This window comes from Chiloscyllium plagiosum, unplaced genomic scaffold (genome assembly GCF_037043375.1).
Source record: "Chiloscyllium plagiosum isolate Xiang-an unplaced genomic scaffold, Cpla_swu_hap1 HiC_scaffold_1, whole genome shotgun sequence".
Taxonomy (NCBI): domain Eukaryota; kingdom Metazoa; phylum Chordata; class Chondrichthyes; order Orectolobiformes; family Hemiscylliidae; genus Chiloscyllium; species Chiloscyllium plagiosum.
The window spans coordinates 64,930,654-64,954,537 of NW_028270139.1; the positions used below are offsets into that span (position 1 = coordinate 64,930,654).

General features: G+C 40.7%; 1 protein-coding gene and 1 long non-coding RNA gene across 6 annotated transcripts in view; one reads left to right on the plus strand and one right to left on the minus strand.

The window, feature by feature from the left end:
- The window catches only part of wdr19 (WD repeat domain 19), a 170,347-nt gene that overhangs the window by 42,291 nt on the left and 104,172 nt on the right, over positions 1–23,884 (plus strand). For 4 of the 5 annotated variants that reach the window (XR_006312065.2, XM_087987304.1, XM_043692836.2 and 1 more), the window contains 7 exons: positions 4,812–4,892; positions 11,162–11,274; positions 14,403–14,576; positions 18,328–18,398; positions 19,348–19,520; positions 20,511–20,625; positions 21,745–21,851. Coding sequence is in view for 4 of the 5 variants with exons in the window: in XM_087987304.1 (XP_087843430.1) it covers positions 4,812–4,892; positions 11,162–11,274; positions 14,403–14,576; positions 18,328–18,398; positions 19,348–19,520; positions 20,511–20,625; positions 21,745–21,851 (834 nt within the window). In the remaining variant the exon portion in view is untranslated. Of the gene's footprint in view, positions 1–4,811; positions 4,893–11,161; positions 11,275–13,313; positions 13,428–14,402; positions 14,577–18,327; positions 18,399–19,347; positions 19,521–20,510; positions 20,626–21,744; positions 21,852–23,884 lie in introns of those variants that run through there. The other variant, XM_087987313.1, reaches the window with a different exon arrangement.
- The window catches only part of LOC148152132 (uncharacterized), a 46,760-nt gene continuing 38,847 nt past the window's right edge, over positions 15,972–23,884 (minus strand). Inside the window, exon 4 of the long non-coding RNA XR_015757224.1 lies at positions 15,972–16,152. This is a non-coding gene — a long non-coding RNA (uncharacterized LOC148152132). The remainder of the gene's footprint in view (positions 16,153–23,884) is intronic.

Here is a 23,884-nt window from a genome sequence, read left to right on the forward strand (position 1 = left end):
CAATGCAACTAAATGTGAGGTGATGCACTTTGGGAAGAATAACAGGGAGGCAGTGTACTGGGTCGATGGAAAGATTCTTGGTAGTGTGGATGTGCAGAGGGTTCTTGGAGTTCATGTACATAGATCTCTGAAAGTTGCCATCCAGGTTGATAGTGCAGTTAAGAAGGCATACAGTGTGTTAGGTTTCATTTGTAGAGGGATTGAGTTCCGGAGCTGCAATATTATGCTGCAACTATACAAAACGCTATTGTGTACAGTATTGGTTGGTATGTGTACAGAAAAGGTGCAGAGATTTACCAGGACGTTGCCTGGTCTGGAGGGAAGGTCTTATGAGGAAAGGCTGAGAGACTTGGGTCTGTTCTCATTGCAAAGAAGAAGACTAAGAGGGGATTTGATAGAGACATACAAGATGATCAGAGGATTAGATAGGGTAGACAGTGAAAGTCTTTTTCCTAGGATGATGACATCAGCTTGTACGAGCAGGCATAACTACAAATTGAGGGGTGATAGATTTAAGACAGATGTCAGAGGCAGGTTCTTTACTCAGAGTGATAAGGGCGTGGAATGCCCTACCTGCCAATGTAGTTAACTCCGCCACATTAGGGAGATTTAAACAATCCTTGGATAAGCACATGGACGATGATGGGATAGTGTAGGGGGATGAGCTGAGAATACTTCACGGGTCAGCACAACATTGAGGGCTGAAGGCCCTGTTCTGCACTGTATTGTTCTATGTTCTACGTTCTACTCCAGTTTCCTCCCACAGTCCAATGATGTGCCGGTTACGTGAATTGGTCATGTATATGTAGGCGAGGTGCATTAGTCACGGGAAATTAGAGTAATAGAGTAGGGGAATGGGTCTGGGTGGGATACTGTTCAGAGGGTTGGTATGGACTTGTTGGGCCAATTGGCCTGTTTCCACGCTGTAAAGATTCTATGATAGACCTTTGTGGTAGACTGTTCGCTCCGGTACACCCTGGTCCACTCTTTCTTCACTCCAAACACTCCCCTCACAGCCCCACGGTACCTTTTCCTGCAATCACCAAAGGTGTAACAACTGCCCATTTACCTCCTTCCTCTTCAGTCTGTAAGACCCCAAACGTACCTTCCAGATGAAGCAGCACTTTATCTGCACTTTACGCAATCTAGTCTACTCCATTTGCTGCTCACAATGTGGTTTCCTTTACAATGGGGAAACAAAGAGTAGACTGGGTGATTGCTTTGCAGAACACCTATGCTCTGCCCACAGAAATGACCCTGAGCTTCAAGTTGCCTGCCACTTTAACACACCACCCTGTTCCCTGACCAACATCTTAGTCTCAGGCCTGCTTTAGTGCTCCAGTGAGCTCGGCGCAAGCTGGAAGAACATCTCATTTTCCGCTTGGGTACCCTGCAGTCATCTGGACTCAATATCAATTCAATAATTTTAGGGCCTGAGTTCTCCCATGTGCTAGCCCCCAACCTTACATTGCCAGGCCTTGTTATCACACAGTCTGAAATTACACACTACCTATTGTTAGCCACTAGCAGTCTCCATTAACAACCATTCACTCTCCTAGCCAGATTGTTATTCACTCCTTTGTCTGTCCAAATGTTCTTCTCTCTCTTTGGGCTCTATTCCCACCTAGCAACTATTCCTTACCCCCCCCTACTCCCAACATATCTTCTGCGTATAAATCAACATTGTCCTAGCTACCATTAGTTCTGAGGAAGGGTCATCGGACCGGAAATGTTAACTCTGATTTCTCTTCACAGATGCTGCCAGCCCTGCTGAGCTTTCCTAGCAACTTCTGTTTTTGTTTCTGATTTACAGCATCCACAATTTATTTTTATTAAATATGATTGGAACTTGATAAGTCCAGAGCTTAACTGGACAACAGTGGAAAGGTGTTGGATGTGAATGATGTAGTTAGACCATAAGACATAGGAGCAGAAATTAGGCCATTCAATCATGGCTGACAAGTTTCTCAATCCCATTCTCCCGCCATTTCCCTGTAATCCTTAATACTGAAGAACCTATCTATCTCAGTCTTAAATATAGAACATTACAGCGCAGTACAGGCCCTTCAGCTCTCGATGTTGCGCCGCCCTGTCATACTAATTTGAAGCCCATCCCACCACGCTATTCCACATACGTCCATATGCCTGTCCAATGACGACTTAAATGCACTTAAACTTGGCAAATCTATTACCATTGCAGGCAAAGCATTCCATACCCTTACTACTCTCTGAGTAAAGAAACTACCCTCATATAGTCCCCTCATATAGTCAATGACCTGACCTGCATAGCCTTCTGTGGCAATGAATTCCATAGATTCACTACTCTCTGACTGATGAAGCTTCTCCTTATCTCTGTTATAAAAGACTCTAAGACTGTGCCGTCGGGTCCTAGTCTCTCCTACCAATGGAAACATCTTCCCAATATCATCTCTGTCCAAGCCATTCAGTATGTTTCAATTAGATTCCCCCACATCCCTGTACACTCCATCGTGAGTAGATCCAGAGTCCTCAAATGTTCCTCGTGTTAAGGTTTTCATTCCTGGGTCCATTCTTCTGAACCTACTCTGAACATGCTCCAAGGCCAGTACATCCTTCCTGAGATAGGGAGCCCAAAACTCTGCACAATACTCCAAATATGGTCTGACTAGAGCCTTAGAGCCTCAGAAGTACATCCCTTCAAGTATATTCAAGTCCTCTCAAAATAATTGCCATCATTGCATTTGCTTTCCTAACTACTGACTCAACTTGCAAGTTTACTTTGAGAGAATCCTGATCTCAAACTCCTAAGTCTCTTTGCACTTCAGAGTTGTGAATTTTCTCTCCATTTAGAAAATGGTCCAAGCCTCTATTCTTCCTACCAAAGTGGATAACCTCACACTTTCCTACTTTATACTCCATCTGCCACTTCTTTGCTCATTCTCCCAACCTGTCCAAATCCTTCTGCAGCCTCCCTGCCTCCTCAATGCTACGTGTCCTTCTACCTGTCTTTGTCTCATCTGCAAACTTAGTCAGAATGTCCTCATTTCCTTCATCTAAATCGTTAATGTATAAAGTGAAAAGTTGTGGTTCCAAAGCTGAGCCTTGTGGAACACCACTTGTCATCTGCTGCCATCCTGAGGAGGACCCTTTTATCCCCACTCTCTGCTTTCTGCCAGACAGCCAAGCTTCAATCCATGCTAGCACCTTGCCTTTGACACCATGGGCCATATTCTTACCCAGTAGCCTCCTGTGCAGTCAAAGACCTTCTTGAAGTCCAGGTAGGTAACATCCATTGGTTGTCCTTGGTCTAATCTGCTTATTACATCCTCAAATAATTCTAGCAAATTTGTCAGGCATGACCTCCCCTTGATGAATCCCTGCTGACTTTGCCCTATTTTACCATACACTTCCAAGTATTCAGAAATCTCATCCTTCACAATGGATTCCAGGATCTTACCCACCACCAAGGTTAGGCGAATCGGTTTATAATTTTCTGTCTTTTGCCTTATTCCCTTTTTGAATAAGGGTGTCACATTAGCAATTTTCCAGTCCTTTGGGATCCTCCCCAATTCTAGCAACTCCTGAAAGATCACCACTAATGCTTTCACTATCTGTTCAGTTATCACCCTTACAACTCTAGGGTGTAGTCTATCAGATACAGGAGATTTATCTGCCTTCGGGTCACTCAGTTTTTCTTCTCCATGGTGCTGGCCACCATACTCACCTCTACCACCCTGTATTTTTTGGGATATTACTTGTATCTTCCACCGTGAAGATAGACATGAAGTAATTATTCAGTTTCTCAGTGTCATTTTTCAGCAACCCAATGTCCACTTTTGCCTCTCTTTTGCCCTTTTATATATCTAAAGAAATGCCTACAGTCTTCCTTTATATTAGTGACTAGCTTACCCTCCTATTTAATCTTCTCCCTCCTCATATCATTGTTTGTTGCTCTCTGTTGGTCTCATAAGCTTCCCAATTCTCTGGTTTCCCATTGCCTTACGCCTCATTATATGCTTTCTCTTTTGCTTTTATGCTATCCCTGACTTCCCTAGTCAGCCATAGTTGCTTCATTCTCCCTGTACCACCTCCTTTTCCCTTGGAATGAAACTTCTGCCATTGCTGTTTCACTATCTTTCATGCTAGGGTGCACTCCCAGTCAATTCTACCCAGCTCCTCCCTTATGCTCTGTAGTTGCCTTTATTCAGCTGTAATACAGTTACCTCTGGTTCTGCCTTCACCCTCTCAAGTTGTAGAGTAAATTCAATTGTATTATGATCACTGCCTCCTAAAGTTTCCTTCACCTTAAGCTCTGTTATCAAGTCTGCCCCATTGCACAACACTAAATCCAGTATTGCCTGTTCCCTTGTGGGCACCGCCACAAGCTCCTCCAAAAACAATGTTCTGTGTTTGTTGTACTATCCAAGCTACTTGATCTTTATAGCCATTTGGTAAATTATCAAAATAATAAAAGCAAGAGATCATTTTATGCTAGCAATGATGATCTTTTGTAAAGATCACTATTGTTAGTTGAATAAACATTGCAGCAGAATCTGAACAGGTTGATTGAAAATATCAAGTTTATATAGTCTGTAGCTAAGCTGTACTAAAGGGAATGAATTCAGCTTAAATCATTGGTTTGTATGTTGACATTGGTTCTTTTGCCCTTCACCTTAAATCAGTGCCATGTGGTTCTCAACCCTGTCTATTAGAAGAACTGCTACTGTCTGCCCAGTATAGACCCATTCAGATTAAATTTAGTTTTGATTGTTTAATGATGTTCCATATACTCTGTTTCGTTTTCTTTGTCTCAACTATTTCTGTTTCAACAGACCACAGTGAGAGCAGAACCAAGTGACATACAGTTCTCCATGATGAAGACGGATGAACGGGCATCAGTTGGCGAAAGCACAGTGAGTACCAGGAAGATCTGATTCAAAAGCATATTGCAAGTATTTTCAAACAAATAAACCACTCAGAAAGCAATCAGTAAGGTTATTGAGAAGTTGAATCTTTAGGAAGTACATAGAACATAAGAAAAACATTGAGACTGCCAATTCTTATTTAGAGGGTACTCCACTATCTGAAATGTGGTAGGGGAGAATTTCCAAAAGCTGGGGTGGAGCTATTAACAAGAGCAGGCAACATGCTTGTACATTTTTTTGATTAGATTCCCTACAGTGTGGAATTGTGACCAGCACATTGATAGTCGATCTAGGGTTAAGTCATTGGCACTACTTCACTCATGGGATGTGAGTTTCACTGATTGCATTTATTGCCTATCCCTAGTTTCCTTTAAGAACATGGAGTTGAGCTGTGTTCTTGAACTGCTGCAGTCCATGTGCTATTGGTAGACCCATAATGTTGTTACAGAGGAAATTCCAGGAGTTTGACTGAATGGCACTGAAAGAATTGCGAAATTTGGAGGGAGAAGTTGCAGGTATAGTAGTATTCCCATGTATCTGCAACCTATGTCCTTCAAGATTGAAGTGGTTTTAGGTTTGGAATATGCTGTATAAGGAGCTTTGGTGAATTTTTGCCGTGCATCTCTTAGATGGTACACCAGTTGTCGATGTTGGATTGCATGGGTGTTTGTGAATGTGGTGTCATTCAAGCAGGTGCTCTGTCCTGAATTATGTCAATTTACTTGAGTGTTGTTGGAGCTGCATTTTCTAGGCAAGTGAGGACTATTCCAGCACACTCCTGACTTGTTCCTTGTAGATGGTCAGGATGTTATTTACTCACTTCAGGATTCCTAGCCTCTGACCTGCTCTAATAGCCTCAGTGTTTATATGGCTAGTCCAGTTCAGCTTCTGATCAGTAGAAGCCCCCAAGACACTGGTGATAGTAACCCCATTGAATGTTAAATTTGTCTCTTATTGGGGTAGTCATGGCCTGGCATTTGTGTGGTGTGAAGGTTACTTGTCAATTTTCAGCATGTGCATGGAAATTGTCCAGGTTTTCTTGCATTTGGCCATGGACTGCTTCTGCACCTGAGGAATCACAAATGATTCTGAATATTGTACAATCATTGGCAGACATACTGACCCTAGTGATGGAATGAAATTCATTGATAAAGCAGCTGAAGCTGGTTAGATGTAGGACACAACCCTAAGGAACTCCTACATAGATATCCTGGAGCTGAGATGATTGACCTCCAACAATCATAACCATGTTCCTTTGTATTAGGTATGACTACAAACAGCAGAAAGTTTTCCCCCTGAATCCCATTGACAAGGTTCCCCATGGGAGACTGGTTAGCAAGGTTAGACCTCATGGAATAGAGGGACAACTACCATTTGGAGACAGAACTGGCTCAGAAGACAGAAGGTGGTGGTGGAGGGTTGTTTTTCAAACTGGAGGCCTGTGACCAGTGGAGTGCCACAAAGATCTGTGCTGTGTCCACTACTTTTTGCTATTTATATAAACAATTTGGATATGAACATAGGAGGTATAGTTAGTAAGTTTGCAGGTGACACCATAATTGGAGGTGTATTGGACAGCGAAAAAGGTTATAATGGGATCTTGATCAGGTGGGCCAAAAGGCAGATGGAGTTTAATTTACATAAATGCAAGGTGCTGCATTTTGGAAAAGCAAATCATAGCAGGACTTATACACTTACTATTAAGGTCCTAGGGAGTGTTGCTGACCAAAGACACCTTGGAGTGCAGGTTCATAGCTCCTTGGAAGTAGAGTCGCAGGTAGATAGGATAGTGAAGAAGGCGTTTGCTATGCTTTCCTTTATTGATCAGCATATTGAATATAGGAGGTAATGTTGTGGCTGTACAGGACATTGGTTAGGCCACTTTTGGAATATTGTGTGCAATTCTGGTCTCCTTCCTATCGGAAAGATGTTGTGAAACTTGAAAGGGTTCAGAAAAGATTTACAAGGATGTTGCCAGGGTTGGAGGATTTGAGCTATAGGGAGAGGCTGAACAGGCTGAGGCTGTTTTCCCTGGAGCGCGAAGGCTGAGGGGTGACCTTATAGAGGTTTATAAAATCATTAGGGGCATGGATAGGATAAATAGATGAAGTATTTTCCCTGGGGTGGGGGAGGCCAGAACTAGAGGGCATAGGTTCAGGGTGAGAAGGGAAAAACATAAAAGGGACCTAAGGGGCACCTTTTTCACGCAGAGGGTATGGAATGAGCTGCCAGAGGAAGTGGTGGAGGCTGGTACAGTTGCAACATTTAAAAGGCATCTGGATGGGTATATGATTAGGAAGGGTTTGGAGGGATATGGACCAAATGCTGGCAAATGGGACTAGATTAGGTTGGGATATCTGGTCGGCATGGACGGGTTGGACCGAAGGATCTGTTTCCTTTCTGTACATTTCTATGACTCTATTTTGCTAGGGCTCCTCGTTGCTTAACTTAATCAAATGCTGCCTTGATGTCAAGGCAGTGATTCTCACCGCATGTCTGGAATCCAGCTCTTTTACCCATTGGGCTGCATGAGGTCAGGCTGAATGGCCTTGGCAGATCTCAAACTGGATATCATTGTGCAAGTCATGGCTAAGCAGGTGCTGCTTGAACTTCCATCACTTCACTGATAAACGAGAGTAGACTGTCAGGCTGGTAATTTGTTGGGTTGAATTTGGCTTGCTTTTTGTGTACAGGATGTATCTGGACAATTTTCCACATTCTGGGTTAGAGTGGTGCTGGAAAAGCACAGCAGTTCAGGCAGCATCCAAAGAGCAGGAAAATCAATGTTACAGGCAAAAGGCCTTCATCAGGAATGCAGGCAGAGTGTCTGAAGGGTGGAGAGATAAATGAGAGGAGGGTGGGGATGGGGAGAAAGTAGCATCGAGTACAGTAGGTGAGTGGGGGTGGGGATGAAGGTGATAGGTCAGGGAGGAGGGTGAAGGAAGGTAGCAAAATGGGTAAATGGGGGTGGAATGAAGGTGACAGGTCAGAGAGGAGGGTGGAGTGGACAGGTGGAAAGGAAGATAGGCAGGTAGGACAAGTCATGGGGACAGTGGCTCAGCTGGAAGTTTGGAACTGGGCTGAGGTGGGGGAAGGGGAAATGAGGAAACCGATGAAGTCCACATTGATGCTCTGGGGTTGAGGTGTTCTGAGGCGGAAGATGAGGCGTTCTTCCTCCAGGCGTCAGGTGGTGAGGGAACGGCAGTGAAGGAGGCCCAGGACCTCCATGTCCTCTGCTGAGTGGGAGGGGGAGTTGAAATGTTGGGCCATAAGGCGGTGTGGTTGATTGGTGTGGGTATCCCAGAGATGTTACCTAAAGCGCTCTGCTTGGAGGTGTCCAGTCTCCCCAGTGTAGAGGAGACTGCATCAGGAGCAACGGATACAATAAATGATATCGGTGGCTGTGCAGGTAAAACTTTGATGGATTTAGAAGGCTCCTTTGGGGCCTTGGATGGAGGTGAGGGAGGAGGTGTGGGCGCAGGTTTTGCAATTCCTGAGGTGGCAGGGGAAGTGCCAGGACGGGAGGGTGGGTTGTTGGGGGGCGTGGACCTGACCAGGTAGTCATGGAGGGAACGGTCTTTGTAGAAGGCGGAAAGGGGTAGGGAGGTAAATATATCCCTGGTGGTGGGGTCCATTTGGAGGTGGCAGAAATGTCATCGGATGATTTGGTTTATGCGAAGGTTGGTAGGGTGTAAGGTGAGCACCAGGGGGGTTCTGTCCTTGTTACGATTGGAGGGGTGGGGTCTGAGGGCAGAGGTGCGGGATGTGGACGAGATGCATTGGAGTGCATCTTAAACCACATGGGAAGGGAAATTGCGGTCTCTAAAGAAGGAGGCCATCTGGTTTGTTCTGATGTGGAACTGGTCCTCCTGGGAGCAGATACGGCAGAGGTGGAGGAATTGGGAATACGGGATAGCATTTTTGCAGGAGGCAGGTTGGGAAGAGGTGTAATCCAGGTAGCTGTGGGAGTGGGTGGGTTTGTAAAAAATGTCGGTGTCAATTTTCCACATTATCAAGTAGCTGTACTGGAACAGCTTGAGAGTGGCAAGATCTGACACACAAGTCTTTGGTACTATTGCTGTGAGTTGTCAGGACCAATGGCCTTTGCAGCGTCCAGTGACACCACACATTTCTTGACATTGCATAGTGATTTGAATGTTCTGAAGACTGGCATCTACAATACTGGGGAACTATAGAGGAAACTGAGATGAATCAACCACTCAACGTTTAGGTGAAAGTTGTTGAGAATTCTTCAACTTTATCTTTTGCACTGTAGTCAATCATATTTATTCTCCTCTCGTGAGTTGTTTAGTTGTCATCCACAGTTCATGACTGGAAAGGACTGCAGAGTTTAAATCTGATTCGTTGGTTGTGGAATCACTTTGCTCTGTGTATCACTTGCTGCTAATGCTGTTTGGCACACAAGTAATCCTGTTTTGTGCTTCACAAGATTGAAACTTCATTTTTAGATTTGCCTGCTACTCATAGGCCCTCGTGTACTCTTCATTTAAAGCAGGGCTGATTTCTTTGGTGATGGTGATGGTAGAGTGGGAGATATGCTGAGTCATAAGGTTACAGATTATGTTAGAGTATGATTCTGCTGCTGTTGATGGCCCTCAGGCCCTCAGTTTTGAGTTGCTAGATGTGTTGGAACTCTGTCCAAAGAGCACAGCAACAGTGCCACACAACATGATGTAAGGTATTCTCAATTTGAAGGCAGAACTTAGTCTCCACAAGGACTGTGCAGTGATCATTCTTACCAATACCATCATGGACAGTTTTGTCTGTTAGCTGACAGATAGGTGAAGATGGGTTCAATGAATGTTTTTCCCTCTTGTTTGTTCCCTTGCCACCTGTGAGGTCCTGTAGGCCTGCTTCAGCTTGTTCAGTGGTACTGCTGAGCCATCGAAACATTGTTAAAATTCCCCCACACATAGTACATTCTGCATCGTTGCCATCCTCTGTGCTTCATCCAAGTGGAGGAGCACTGATTCATCAGCCAAAGGAGGAGGGTACGTGGTACTCAGCAAGACATTTCCTTCCCCATGTTTAACTTGGCGCCGTGAGATTTCATAATGTCCAGAGTCAATGTTGAGAACCCCCAAGGCAACTTCCTCCCAGCTGTATACGTTTGGCTGCTGGGCTTGGCCTGCTTCTGGAATAGAATACAATATAGTTCTATGTTAGTATAGTGTGTGACTTTGAGAGGAACTGACAGGAAGTAGTGTTCCAGTGTGACTTTCTAGGTGATAGGGAGTGCAGATGGTGTTCAGTAATCTCAGAATCTGGGTCCTCACTGCATTTGTAAAGGGCTCCTAAGTTAGCAAGAATCCAGGCCATTAAATCTGTTACTCTCCTCAAATGCTATCTGACCTGATGAACACTTCCAGCATTTTGTATTTTTAGTTTCGCATTTCCTGAATCTGCAGTAATGATTTCAAGAAAGCTCTAATTTAATAATAATCAAATTATTTTACCATGCAGCAAAAACAGAAACTGCTGGAAAATCTCAGCAGGGCTGGCAGCATCCCCCAAACTGACCTTTAACCACTCCTTTGTCTGTCCAACTGTTTTTTGTCTCTTTTAGCTCTATCTCCACCACCATTTTTTTGAAACCGCTCTTTCCCACTCCCCCATATTTTATTTTGAAAACCATTCCTTTTCTCACTGTCGTCAGTTCTGAAGAAGTGTCACTGCATCTTAAACATTAACTCTGATTTCTCTTCACAGGTGCTGCCAGACCTGCTGAAATTTTCGGCAATTTCTGTTTTTCTTTCATATTTCCAATATCTGCAGTTCTTTTGTTTTTTTAATTTTCCCTTATTTGGCTCGCAGTTTTCTGTTCTTTATTTCTGAAGATTATTAGTTCTTGGCTGGAGCTTGCCCACGTTTCTCATGCATGAGCTTTAACTGAGAATGTTGACATGTGGCTCAACCACACTTGCAGACATACATGCATACTTCCAGTTAGTATAATTAAGTAACTGTCAAGACTGAAAACCTTGACCAACTTTGGAATGGGCTAAGATGCATTTGTAATGTACTGGCTGAGATCATCAAATTTGGTACAGAGTACAGATCAAACCTATGTTGTTCTGGTCTGCATGGCTAAGCTACCAAAACAGTTTTTTTTTAAACTGTCTGCTCCATAATTCTGCATTAATTATTCTAAAAAACACTTCAATGTTTTTATGAACCATACCCTGAGAAGATTACGTAGACTTAAACATATCATCTTTTTGCCTATTTATTACTAGGTAAGTGCAATTGTTGGCAAGAAAACTCTATTCTTGTTTAATCTGAGCGATCCTGATAATCCTATTGAATTGGCATTCCAGCAACGCTATGGCAGCATCATATCTTATAGATGGTGAGTTCAATTAAGTCACAGATAGAACTGTTATTACATTTCAAATATGTTTTAAATTCTATAACGGTTAGAAAGGAAAAAGAGTCCATGTAAAATCAAAATGGGCTGAATTGGCACAGATTTAATGACTGTTTTGAAGTCCAAGGGATTCTCTTGCAGTCCTCCTGTGAAGCGCTGCTACACTGTTTTGCTTTGAATTGATGTGGTTCTGTTTGAGCTATTTCTGGTTGGTGGATATTAAAGTTGCGAACATTTTCTTTGTTAGTCTGAACATTTTATATTCATATTGGCAATAGCTGCACAAAAAAATCCTAGACTTCTAAATAGATCATTAAAATTGTGACATTTTGTTCCAGCTGTTTTTAGCAATTTGCTTGGTCACACCTGTTTCAAAAAAGAGAGACAAAACTTGAAACAGAATTTCAACATTTAGCACTAATGTTGGTCTGGTATTTTTCTGTTGCTGTGAAAGTCCAGTGTTTGATATGTAAAACAGAATTTGCTTGCACTTTTTACTATGGATTTATTGTTGGTCTGTTTGCCGAGATGGTAGGTTTGTTGGCAGCTGTTTCATACCTTTTCTAGGTGGCATCATCAGTGGTGTGTTGCCTCCTGTGAAGTGCTGCTGTACTGTTCTACTTTGAATTGATGTGGTTCTGTTTAGGCTGTTTCCAGAAGGTGCCGGTTCTGGCTTTCCATTGCAGCGGTTTGTAAATCTGGTCCAGGTCAATGTGTTTGTTGATGGAGTCCGAGGATGAGAACCATGCTTCCAGGAATTCCCTTGCTGTTCTTTGTTTACCCTCTCCTAGTATCATTGTGTTGTCCCAGGCAAACGCATGGTTCGTGTTGTCCATGAGAGTTGGTCGTGTCACTTAGTTGCTAGTTGGAATTCATGGATGCGGGTCGCTAGCTGTCTGCATGTTTGTCCGACATAGTGCTTACTGCAGTTACTGCATTGGGTTTTGTAAATTACATTTGTCCTGCACATAGTCGATATTGAGGTCCTTTATTCTGGTGACCAGCTGTAATTTACAAAATCTCATGCAGCAACTGCACTATGAAATATGTAGGACAAACATGTAGACAGCTAGCGACCTGCATCCACGAAAACCAACTAGCAACTAAACGACCAATTCTCTCTGGTATCCATACACACGGATAACACGAACCATGAGTTAGACTGGACGAGACAGCGGTACTAGGGCAGGCTAAACAAAGAACAGCAAGGGAATTCCCGGAAGCATGGTAGTCATCCTCAGACTCCATTAACAAACACAATGACCTGGACGCGTTATATAAACCGCTGCAATGGAAAACCGGAACCGGCACCAACCAGAAACAACCCAAACAGAACCACATCAATTCAAAGCAGAACAGTACAACAGCACTTCACAGGAGGCAACACACCACTGATGATGTCACCTAGAAAAGGGTACGAAACATCTGCCAACAAATCTACCAGCTCTGCGAACAGACCAACAACAAATCCAACCAGCTTCACAGCTACATAGCTTCACGAAAACTTTAAATGTTTTACTATAATAAGCATTTAAATAACACCTTGCAAGTGTAAAATGCTGTAATGTACCAAAATAGTATTGCTGCTTTGAATTAATGCTCAATATTTGCATTTTTGTCTTGTTACGTAGATGAAGAGGGCTGCCTTTGCCTATCTCCATTTCCAATCTATATATAGATTAAAAATCTCTCATTTGTAGGACATCCAAACTCAGCTAGGAGGGGAACAATCATTTGATGTAATCACTTCAGACAAAGGATTCTGGCTAAAAGGATTCACCCATCTATAACCTAATCAATTTACAGCTCTAATCCACTAGTCATGGCTATATTTAGTTACTGGTCAGTTGGAGAAAAAGGATCATGTGCTGAGCCAGCTAAATGCTCTGTGTTTGGGAAACCTTCTTCAAACCAGTAGAGTCAACCAGACAGCAGGCTATTCTAGATAATTATTCAACGATATAGGATTGATTAAGATCTCATAATGAAGTTGTCGCTAAGTAGCAGGACCCATAAAATGTTTGAATTTTGCATTCAGTTTGAGGTGACGAAGAGTGGATCTGAGACTATTTTTGTGCATTGGCTGATATTGAAGGGGATATTTTGGTATGCACAGACGAGACACATTCTAACAAGTAAGAAGACTCCATGGTGAAGTAGAAATGTTAAAGTTAGTATAAAATTTAAGTAAAAACATATAATTCTGAAAAGACAGGTGGCAGGTAAGAAAATTGGGTAGACTGTTAAATACAGTAAAGAATGACTAGAATAGTTCGAGAAGGGAAAATTTGAAACGAACCAGAACAATAAAAACAAATAGGAAGAGTTTCTACGGATACTTTTTTAAAAAAAAAGTTAACAAAGTGATTATAAATCACTTTAGAATATTAATCTGCAAAATTGATCATGAAAAGTAAAGTGGCGGATGAGTTGATCAGGTATTTTGTATTAGTTTTCACTGTAGAGGATACAAGTAACATCCTAGAAGCTGCTATAACTCTAAGTTATAAAAGGGAGGAGGGAACTCTGTAAAGTTAGTACCACTTCCTTGTTGATTGTAAGTAAATTGATGGATGTTTGGACTGGCAAGTGCCTTGTTTGAGAGCCTTTGGAAACCCTTTCCTGAAAAGGCAGTGGAAGCACAGTCTTTAAGTATTTTTAAGACAGAAATTGATAAGTAGATTCTTGGTAAGAAAGGGGTAAAGATTTATCAGGGATAGGTGGAAATGTGAATTTTTGCTTTCGTTAAGGTCAGAGCCATGATGTTATTAACTAGCAGAGCAGAGTAAAATGGTCTGCTCTTGCTCTTTGTTCATATGAATGGTGACAGGAGATGTAGCTCATGTGCATTCTTTGATTGTCTGCAGTCAGATTTGCTGTACTTAATGGCTTTGGAATTTGTCACGTACCATGATGGAAATATTAAGCTATTATGGAAGCTGTGGTTTCAAGTCACTGGATTCCTTTTTTAATTTTTAAAATTCAATGCATAGTTTTCAGCTGGTAAATACATTATTATTTTAAAGCATGACATTATGTAAAGCTTATTTATAGCATGCTGAATACTATATTATAATTTGAGTAATAGCATAGCTTTTGATCTGTTTCAGGTATGGTGATGGGTACATTATGATTGGGTTTTCTCAAGGCTACTTTGTAGTAATTTCTACGCATATTCGTGAGATTGGTCAGGAACTGTTCCAAGCCCACAACCATAAAGACAACCTGACAAGTATTGCCATCTCTCAATCCCTGAACAAAGCTGCTTCTTGTGGAGATAATTGGTATGTTATGTTGTAACTCTGCTTACTATTTCACAGCAGCTACAACATGTAATCTATCTACACATTCCATACTATGATACTACAATAAAATTAATAATGTTTGTGTTCATTTTCAAAGTTCCATGGATGTTTTAAGTAAGGAACATCTGTTTTTCATGACAGTGTAAACTTTGACAGAAAGATTAGTAATGGAGGTTTGGGCTTTTGGCAGTATGATTGATCATTTACAGTTGAGCAGTGAATTTGAATAAAACCCAAATATTATGGAGAAGATAAAGAGCTGACTGATGCTTTGTCCCCTTTACAGTCAAGTCTGATTGTTCGAAGGTGCTCTGGATTTGGTTTACAGAGGCTGTTATGAGCAAACTGGGTAGACCACATAAAGATAGTAACACAAAACTGGGCATGTGGGAATGTCACTCCCTCTTCTTTTGTGGTGTAAGAGCCTGGGCATCAGGTGCTAGGCAGTTTTGGTGTTGCACTATCTGGGCATAGTGTTGCCCATGCCCTATTCATACATGTTGACAGACATTGAGCTATTCTAAGCATCAAAAATAAACCATATCTGCACAGGAATAATGTAAAGATCTCTAGATATAAGGAGTAATTGTACTCAACATCACCCTTATTCTGATGCCCACTTTTATGTGTGGCTGTATCAAGCTGTACATAGAATCTCCTGATATATGAACACCTAGTGTCTCTGTGTCTGTCCATGGTGTTGAGAAGGATGAATCTGTGTATGCAGTTGCTGAATGTTCCATTCAGTTTTACTGTGCTATGCTACCTATCTCTTAAAATGAGAAAACACCTTGAGCAGACTGTCAAGGCCATTTGCAGCGAAAAGGGTTTTCCTTATTAGCTCCTTCAAGAAAGCAGTGATTGCAGGGTCGGAAGTGTTTGGGCTCTGTGCCTATAAGCTCACACTCCTGCTCACCTGGCTGGTCACATTCTTCTTTGATTTTTTTGTTTGTTTTGTTTCTTCATTCCTCTTTTATATCAAAATTCACCTTTTGTTCTTTTCTGCAGCCGCAGTGGAGCAAGGTGACGGAGGTGGGGTGGTGGGTGAGTTGCAATGGCCTGCTGCAGCAGTGGCAGTGTGGTGGATTCATCTGTCTGTTCCTCATGGCCATATTGGCCACAACTGTATCAAAGGCTTCTTCGGTGGGTCTGGTTTGTTCCTTCTGGCAGCAGTGTGGCGGTTTCATCGGTCGTTCTAGTTCGTTCTTTGTTGCTGTGGCAGTGGCTGAAGTGGCAATGGCTTAAACGATGACTTCAGTATTGGCAACTTGATGAATCTGGTCTGTCCTTCATTGCAATGATGTGGAGGTGCCAGTGTTGGAGTGGGGTGGGCAAAGTTAAAAATCACGCAACACCAGGTTATAGTCCAACTAGTTTATTTGGAAGTACTGGCTTTCAGAGCACTGTTGCTTCATCAGGTAACACCTTGCAGTGGCAGCAATGCAGTGTCTTCAGTGTCAGCTTCGGTGGTGGCAGCATGATGAGTCCAGTCCAGACATCCTTGCTTTGGTGGCTTCGGCAGTTGCGTCCTGTAGCCTCTCCAGAAACTAAGGAGCTGTGGAGGAAACAAAAGATGGACTTTGTCCTAACTTTGTCTCAATTATTTCTTTTTATAATTTCTGAAATTAAAATGGTGCTAAATTGCAGCAACCTATACACATCTCACTGTATTTTCATAAATAAAAGTAACAATAAATTGCTATTCTATTTTACTCTATTCCATCCTGTCCTGTGCCACCCTGCCCCATCCCAGCCGACATTTGTACAAAATGGGAAAGTGATTGTTGCCCACTACTTTCTAAAATGTGTCTATGAAAGCAGCTTTGGAAAGAAGTGCACTAGATTTTGTTGAGTTTTATCTGGTATTTCTTCATAATTGAAAATTCTGCTCTGCTATCCTTTCCCAGGAGAAACAGCAAGGTAAAGGACAAATTGGTGAAAGAAACAAAAACAAAAATTGCTGGAAAAACTTAGTATCTGGCAACATCTATGGAGAGAAAGCAGAGTCAATATTTTGGGTCCACTGACCTTTCTTCAGAACTATTCAGAAATATGAACTTGGTGAAAGACAGTAGTTTGGTCTGTCCAAACCCTGCCTGTTGTCCAGTTCAAAGAGCAGTCAAAAGCTGAGTTTTGCCCTCAGCACATTCCAAGGTCCAAGCTTTAAAGTAATAAGGGAAAAAACACAGTCTGAACCCAACCTGCTATGACACACTGAGCAGCTGGAAACTAAGTAAAACCCTTCAGGCTGTAGGTTTGACCTGATGTGTAGCATAAATCTTGTGTAATTGCAATTACATTGAGGCACTTAAGAAAGTTTAATGCTGTGTGGTAAGAAATTGAATGCCTTTGAACTTTTTGTAATGAACCATTATGATATAGTTTTTTTAAGATTAAAGTATATCTCTGAGAAAGTGAAATAAATAGAATTGATGAAAGCATTTTTTTCTTTGCGAAACATTGTCAATTTCTGTTAAGGATGGAATCTGCAACCTCCTCATAAATATCTGAATTCTTGTGGCTGATTTTAAGCCTCACATGAAGCTCCTATTTTAAATGTTCTTCAGATGCTTCAGTGAAATTACAAAACCGTTTTAACCTCTTGCCTTTCAGAGTAATTTGGCTGTGTTAAGTTCACTGTCCTGTACTAATAGATATCTCTTTAGAACCCAGTTAATGAAAAAATATTAATCGTCATACTGAGATTTGCATCTCTTTATGGTAGATATGTGAATGCCAACAAGATAAAAGTAGAATTTGTTTTTTAAAATAGAGCAAGAAATTGACCAGTATTTGATAAGAAAATGGTATTTATTTGTATTGGAGTAGTCCTGGTATTTCTGGAACTTATCTGACACCAATAACTCCATTATTCTCAGACTTCAGTCAAACCTTTTTCAAAAGAAACCCTGGATTTCTCAAGATATTAAAAACTATAAGAAGTGTGCAATAGAAAAGGAAAATGGGTGTCTTCTGCAGCACATGGTGTGTAATGTTCCTGCTATCCTGCATCAGTGTACAGTGCATATATGGTTGAAGTTTGGCACAGGAATCTTGTGGTGATTGCATTCATCTCACTTAGCAAGGAGGTGGTCTATCAATTTAATCAGGTTACCTAGCTGTCATTTTTTTGTTAATTTCAGAAACTACCAGTTAAATTCACAAACACAATTTTGTTTGAATTTTTCTTCAAATACAGGTAGTTCTGCTGTAATGCATATTCCATTTAATGTGAATTGGCTGTAATGCGATTCGATGATCAGGGAACGCTTTTACTAAAACATGAACTTTAAAAGTGCATGTTGACTATAATGCAATTACATTGCCAACGTTTTAAGTGTATTTGTATTGTGCGACTTCTGTGTAGCGTGGGATCACTCAGGAAGGCAACTTCTACATATTGGCAGAACTACCTGTACTTTAAAAGCAAATTACTGCGGATGCTGGAATCTGAAACCAAAAGAGAAAATGCAGGAAAATCTCAGCAGGTCTGGCAGCATCTGTAGCTTTGACAAAGGGTCAGTTAGATTCGAAACGTCAGCTCTCTTCTCCTTACAGATGCTGCCAGACCTGCTGAGATTTTCCAGCATTTTCTCTTTTGGTACCTGTACTTTAAGGACGTTTTAAGGCTGCTTTTTAGTTGATTGTTCTATTGAATGCCATTTCTGTTTCTTAATTGCATATAAATATCTCTTCTGATGTAGTAACCCTAATATGTTTTATTTGCCAGCATTAAAATCCATGATCTGTCAGAACTGAAAGAGATGTATGCTATCATAAACTTGGATGATGAAACTAAAGGTAATTACTTTAAATAATATTGCAGGATAACCTACCAGTTATGACATTATCAGCACTGGCTGACTTTTGGGCAACTTTAGAATGCCCAGAGTTAGTGGTGATTCTATGTAAATGCACATCATTTATTTTATTTTACTTCTTTAAATTTAAGAATTGTCAGATTATGATACTTATCATAGATGTGATTCTGTGATTTTGATTAGGTCAGGCTATTTTCTGACCAGATTGGCACCACTGTCCTGACCTAGACTATGAGAAGCTAACTAATAGAGGTGATTGGGGGTGAGATAAGCAGCTAGTGGGCAGTTAGTGTAGGCAGGAGACATGTAAGAAAGCAGTGCGGTGCAAGAAGAATGGTGACCAAGATCGGGTTTGTAGCTGATCTGTGAGTATTGGTGGTTGAGAGTGGATATGTAGTTCGCAACTGGCAAAATTAGTGGATAGTTTACAGATCACTTATAACAATGATTCAATACAAGAAATGATATGAGATAGATGGAAAGTATTTCTTTAATTTAAAGAAAATACTAATTTAGAGCTACAAATAAATCATGCCTGATTGTGTTGCGGTGGGGTGGGGGGGGAGTCGATTCTTAGGCAGCTAGCACATTTTGTATGTTGAAGTAAAAGCTCTGAGTAATGATGCTTCCATTATACGTTGTACAGCTGAAGCATTTGGAACATTCTCAATTAGTATAAGATATGACATGACAACTCATAAATGCTGACTTAATGGTAAGAAATAATTTTGACCTGCCATTCTGAGGCATGAAAGAACGTGTAGCACCCAAGTAAGGAACATAGGGTATATATAATGATTTTAATAAGTGATTGGATGGTTACATTTACATTCTGAATATTAATTAAAGCTAAATTTGTTTTGAATTCATTTACTCACTAATTAAGCTTCATGTACAGTATTCTTGATATTTTAACATCAAATTTTCAGGTCTGGATCGGCTATCTTGGACAGATGATGGACAGTTGCTTGCTGTATCTACACAGCGTGGAACTTTGCATGTTTTCCTTACAAAACTTCCAGTTCTTGGAAATACATGTGGAACTCGAATAGCTTTCCTAACTTCTCTGCTAGAGGTCACAGTGACCAATCATGTTGAGGAAGTATGTGTACAATTATAAAAATATTAAATTGGTTGACTAGTTACAAAACTAAATATTTATTGTTTACACTGTCATGTTTGCAATGTCATGATTTTGAGGTTAGAATTGATTGTTCCCTACAATCCCATTATATCATTTCAAAGTAAGAGAGACACAAACTTAAGCAAAGTGCATTTGTTAGATAACAAATGTTATGCCCTTTACCTGGAATTTCATTGTTAAACCAAAAGTCTTTTTAATAGCTATTTGTATGCTGCTTCATATATCAAATGAATTAGTCAGCATTTCTGCCAATTGTATTTTTAAAACGTTGAATGAATTGTCAGCTTTATTCTATCTGCAGACCAGAAATGTTTGTTTGAGCCATCATGGTTAAAAGACTTTACAAAATAATTGAAATAAACAAGATGCTCATAATATAAGAAGAAATATAGTTGCTGGCAATATGCAGAAAGTCTGTTAGTATCTGTAAGGAGAAAAAGATCTAATGCTTGACAGAACTAATTCATAAAATGTTAAGCAAAATGTGACTGTCAAACCATAGATAATTAGATTCTTGCTGCTGCTAAATATTGAAGTTTAGAAAATTTATGAGATCCATGATCTCTCAGCAGAGCAATTAGTACCAATGAAAGATGATATACTAATGGGTTTCTGAGTCTGGTTGTAGCCATTAGCTACAGTGACCTATTTGTATTGCATACTTTGGGCTCTTTACCAAAAATGTTCCACAGAATTATTTCTCTATAGACAGAGAGGATGAAAAAGTTTGGTCTCTTTATGCATTAAATAATGCCTATATTGAATGCACATTTGTAATCTTCATCGTGAATTATTTATCCAACCAAAGAGTCAAAAACAAAAGAACTGTTGCTATGTTCTGCCCTTGCTGAATGAATGAACTAATTGTAGTTTTATCAGAGAAAATGTAGATAATAGCAAGCCTGTTAAACTTACACCAGACTACTTTCTTATTTATCTTCCCCACAGGAACCACAAATCACAGTTTCCGTTGAAGTAGAACCGACCTTTATCGCTGTTGGCCCATATCATGTGGCCGTTGGAATGAATAACAGAGCCTGGTTTTATGCCGTTGGAGAAAATCGTAGGTTCTGATGAATGCTTGGTGTACATATTAAAAATTAATGAAATGTTTCAAAGGATTTACTTTACTACATTTAACAACAGTGAAGATAAAGCTGACACTGTTTCTATTGTGTATCATTGATGGAGGGACTAATATTTAAGGTGGTGGATGGTCTGCTCTGTTCTAGATTGTGCTGCATTTATGTTGTTAGATATGCACTCATCAAGGCAAGTGGCAAATATTCCATCTGATGGAAGCACTTCTGATTTGTGCTTTTTAGATGGTGGATAGACTATAGGGAAGCAGAGTTACTTTACTTGCAACAGAATTCCCAGATATTGTAGTCACAATAGTTATGTTGCTGATACGGTTCAGCTTCTGGTCAGTGGTGGCCCCCAGAATCTTTACAAGCATGGGAAGGTGGATTCAGCGTTGTTGATACCATTGAATGTCTTGAACAACAAGACAATCAATGAGTTGATTGTCTTGTTGGATATAGTCAGTGCCTCCCACCTGTGTTATATGCTACTTATCAGGCCACTCTAGAATCCAAGTCTTGCTGCATATTGGTACAAACTGCTTTAGTATCTGAGGAGTTACAGATAATACTGAACACTGCCTTCATCAGTGAACATCCCAACTTCTGACCATATGATGGAAGGCAGGTTATTTATGAAGCAGCTGAAGATGTTTATGCCTAGGATGCTATCCTGAGGAACTTCTGTGGTGATGTTCTGGGATTGAGATTTTTTTTTATTCTTTAATGGGAAGTGGGTGTCACTGGTAATGCCAGAATTTGTTGCCCATCTCTAACCGCCCGAAAGCTGAATAGCTTATTAAGCTATTTCAGAATATAGTTAAGAGTGAATCACTTCCTACAGCCACAGTCACTGTCCTTTGTACTCTGTGCTATGCTGATTCCGATTGAATTCGGTTTTGTTTGGGCTCCTTGATATCACACTTGGCCACATGTTGCCTTGATGTCAAGGGCAGTCACTTTCATTGGACTGTTTTAGTACACCTCATTTATCCTTGTTTGTAAGGATGTATTGCGATCAGGAACCAAGTGGTGGTGTTATAGAATGATTTTTAAAATCTAAAGCGTCCTGACTGGTTTGTTACTTTTTGAATTTTTAGGAGCGGAGAAGCTAAAAGACATGGAGTATCTGGGCACCGTGACCAGTATGTGCTTAAATTCTGATTACGCAGCAGTGCTTTTTGAGGGAAGAGTTCAGCTACACATGGTAAATATCCACATGTTCAAATTTTGCATTTTTTTGAAACACTGGTTATTTGACTCTGAATTTTGACCTCATGCAAAAATGAATTTTAGTACTTTTCTGTGTAAAAATAAATGATTCCTTTGTACTAGATCTTTGCAGTTTTTTTAGTTTGATAAAACTATTTTTGTTCAATTGTTTGTCACATATGTACAAAACAATACTTTCAGTTAAGTTTCATTAGACAAACCTATCGAGAGATTCAGGTCAGATCAGTTTTTGTTTGCCTAATCTAGAGTGCACACACTTTTGTGAAAAGAATATCACCCTACATTTCTAGATCTACAGCTTTAATGCAAATTAAGATTAACCAATGTTTATTAGAAAACTGCTGGAGTTAAAACAGCAAGAAGTATGCACTTTACTAAAATAAAACGTAGTTGGATAAAGTGACCATAGTCTCAAAGGGTCATCAGGGTATGCTGTCATTCAAGGTGATGGTGGGTGTAACCTGAGGGACACAATGCCACAGGCTAAGGGAGAAGTTGAGAAGGAGGGACTTTCATGGTAATCTTATTGCGCGCTATTGATGTCACTCTGCATTGCAAAACAGCCATCCAGCAACTGAGTTAATCAACCCCCAAATCATTTACCAAAATAGGGAGGTAACAGGCACTGTTATGTTTCCCACAGCTTGTCAACTCAGAATTAACGTACTTATCACAATCTTGGCTTACAGCATCACCTGGAACTACGTGAAATCATTGCAGTTCCCAGTGTCAGATTAAACCCTCCTAGCCATCTGAATGAGCCATCCTTTCTTGCTCATATTTCAAAAGTATTTATGTGTACGACATCTATCTTCATCCAATTTATTACCTATTACAGATTTTATAGTTTGTCCACTGCATTAAGTGCAACCAATATCAACATTAAGAAAACTTCTCTTTTAAAAAATGAATAAAGCAATTTCTAGAAATTAGAATAAAAATTAAACTGGCAGGAATTTTAATTGAATTTTATGTTTATGTACATATTCATAAATCATTCATACATTCACACTTCTTATCAAACATATGAACTGCCTTGTGACTTAATGACACCTATCTATTTGAATATATATGATGAAGTATACAACTCCGCAAACAGTCTTGAGATGGAATGCCCAAGGCCTTGTTCATCGTAGCCAGTAACTTCAACCAAGCCACTCAAGAACACGTTACCAAGGTACCACCAGAGGTCCAAACGTTTTGATCATTGCTATACAACTATCAAAGATGCCTACTGCTCCATCCCCCATATGCATTTTGGAAAATCAGATCACAACACTGCTTCTACCCTTGGCTTACAAGCAGAAATTGAAGTATAAGAACCCAGTACAGAAAGTAGTGCAATGTTAGTTTAAGGCAACGGTAGGGCTTATACGGGACTGCTTAGTGTCAGTGGACAAGTCCATATTCAAGAACTTCGCAGCCAACGTAAACATGTATACCACTATCACTACAGACTTCATTAGTGCGTAGAAGACTGTATGCTGAAGAAGTTAATCCGAATGTTCCCAAACCGGAAACCATGGATGAACCGAGAGATACAGTCACTGCAGAAGTCTGGGTTTGAGGCATTCAAGATGGGCAACCCTGACCTATGCAGGAAATCCAGGTACGCCTTTGGAAGGCCATCGGAGATATCAAGAGGCAATGCCAAACGAGGTTGAGAACCAGAATAATGATATGGACGCCCATCATTTGTGGCAAGGCTGACACTACATTACAGGGTGCAAAGCAAAATCAAATAGAATCATGAGCAGCAATGCATTCCTACACAATGAGCTCAATGCATTCTACACTTGCTTTGAACAGAAGGTCAGTGAATCAATATCACCAGTCCCATTAGCCTCAGATACACCTGTACCCACGGTCACTGCCACAGACATTAGATCGGCTTTCTTGAGAATGAACATACATAAAGCAGCTGGTCTAGATGGAGTCCCTAGCAATGCACTCTGATCCTGTGAGGAACAGCAAGTAGGAGTATTTGCTGACATCTTTAACCTCTCC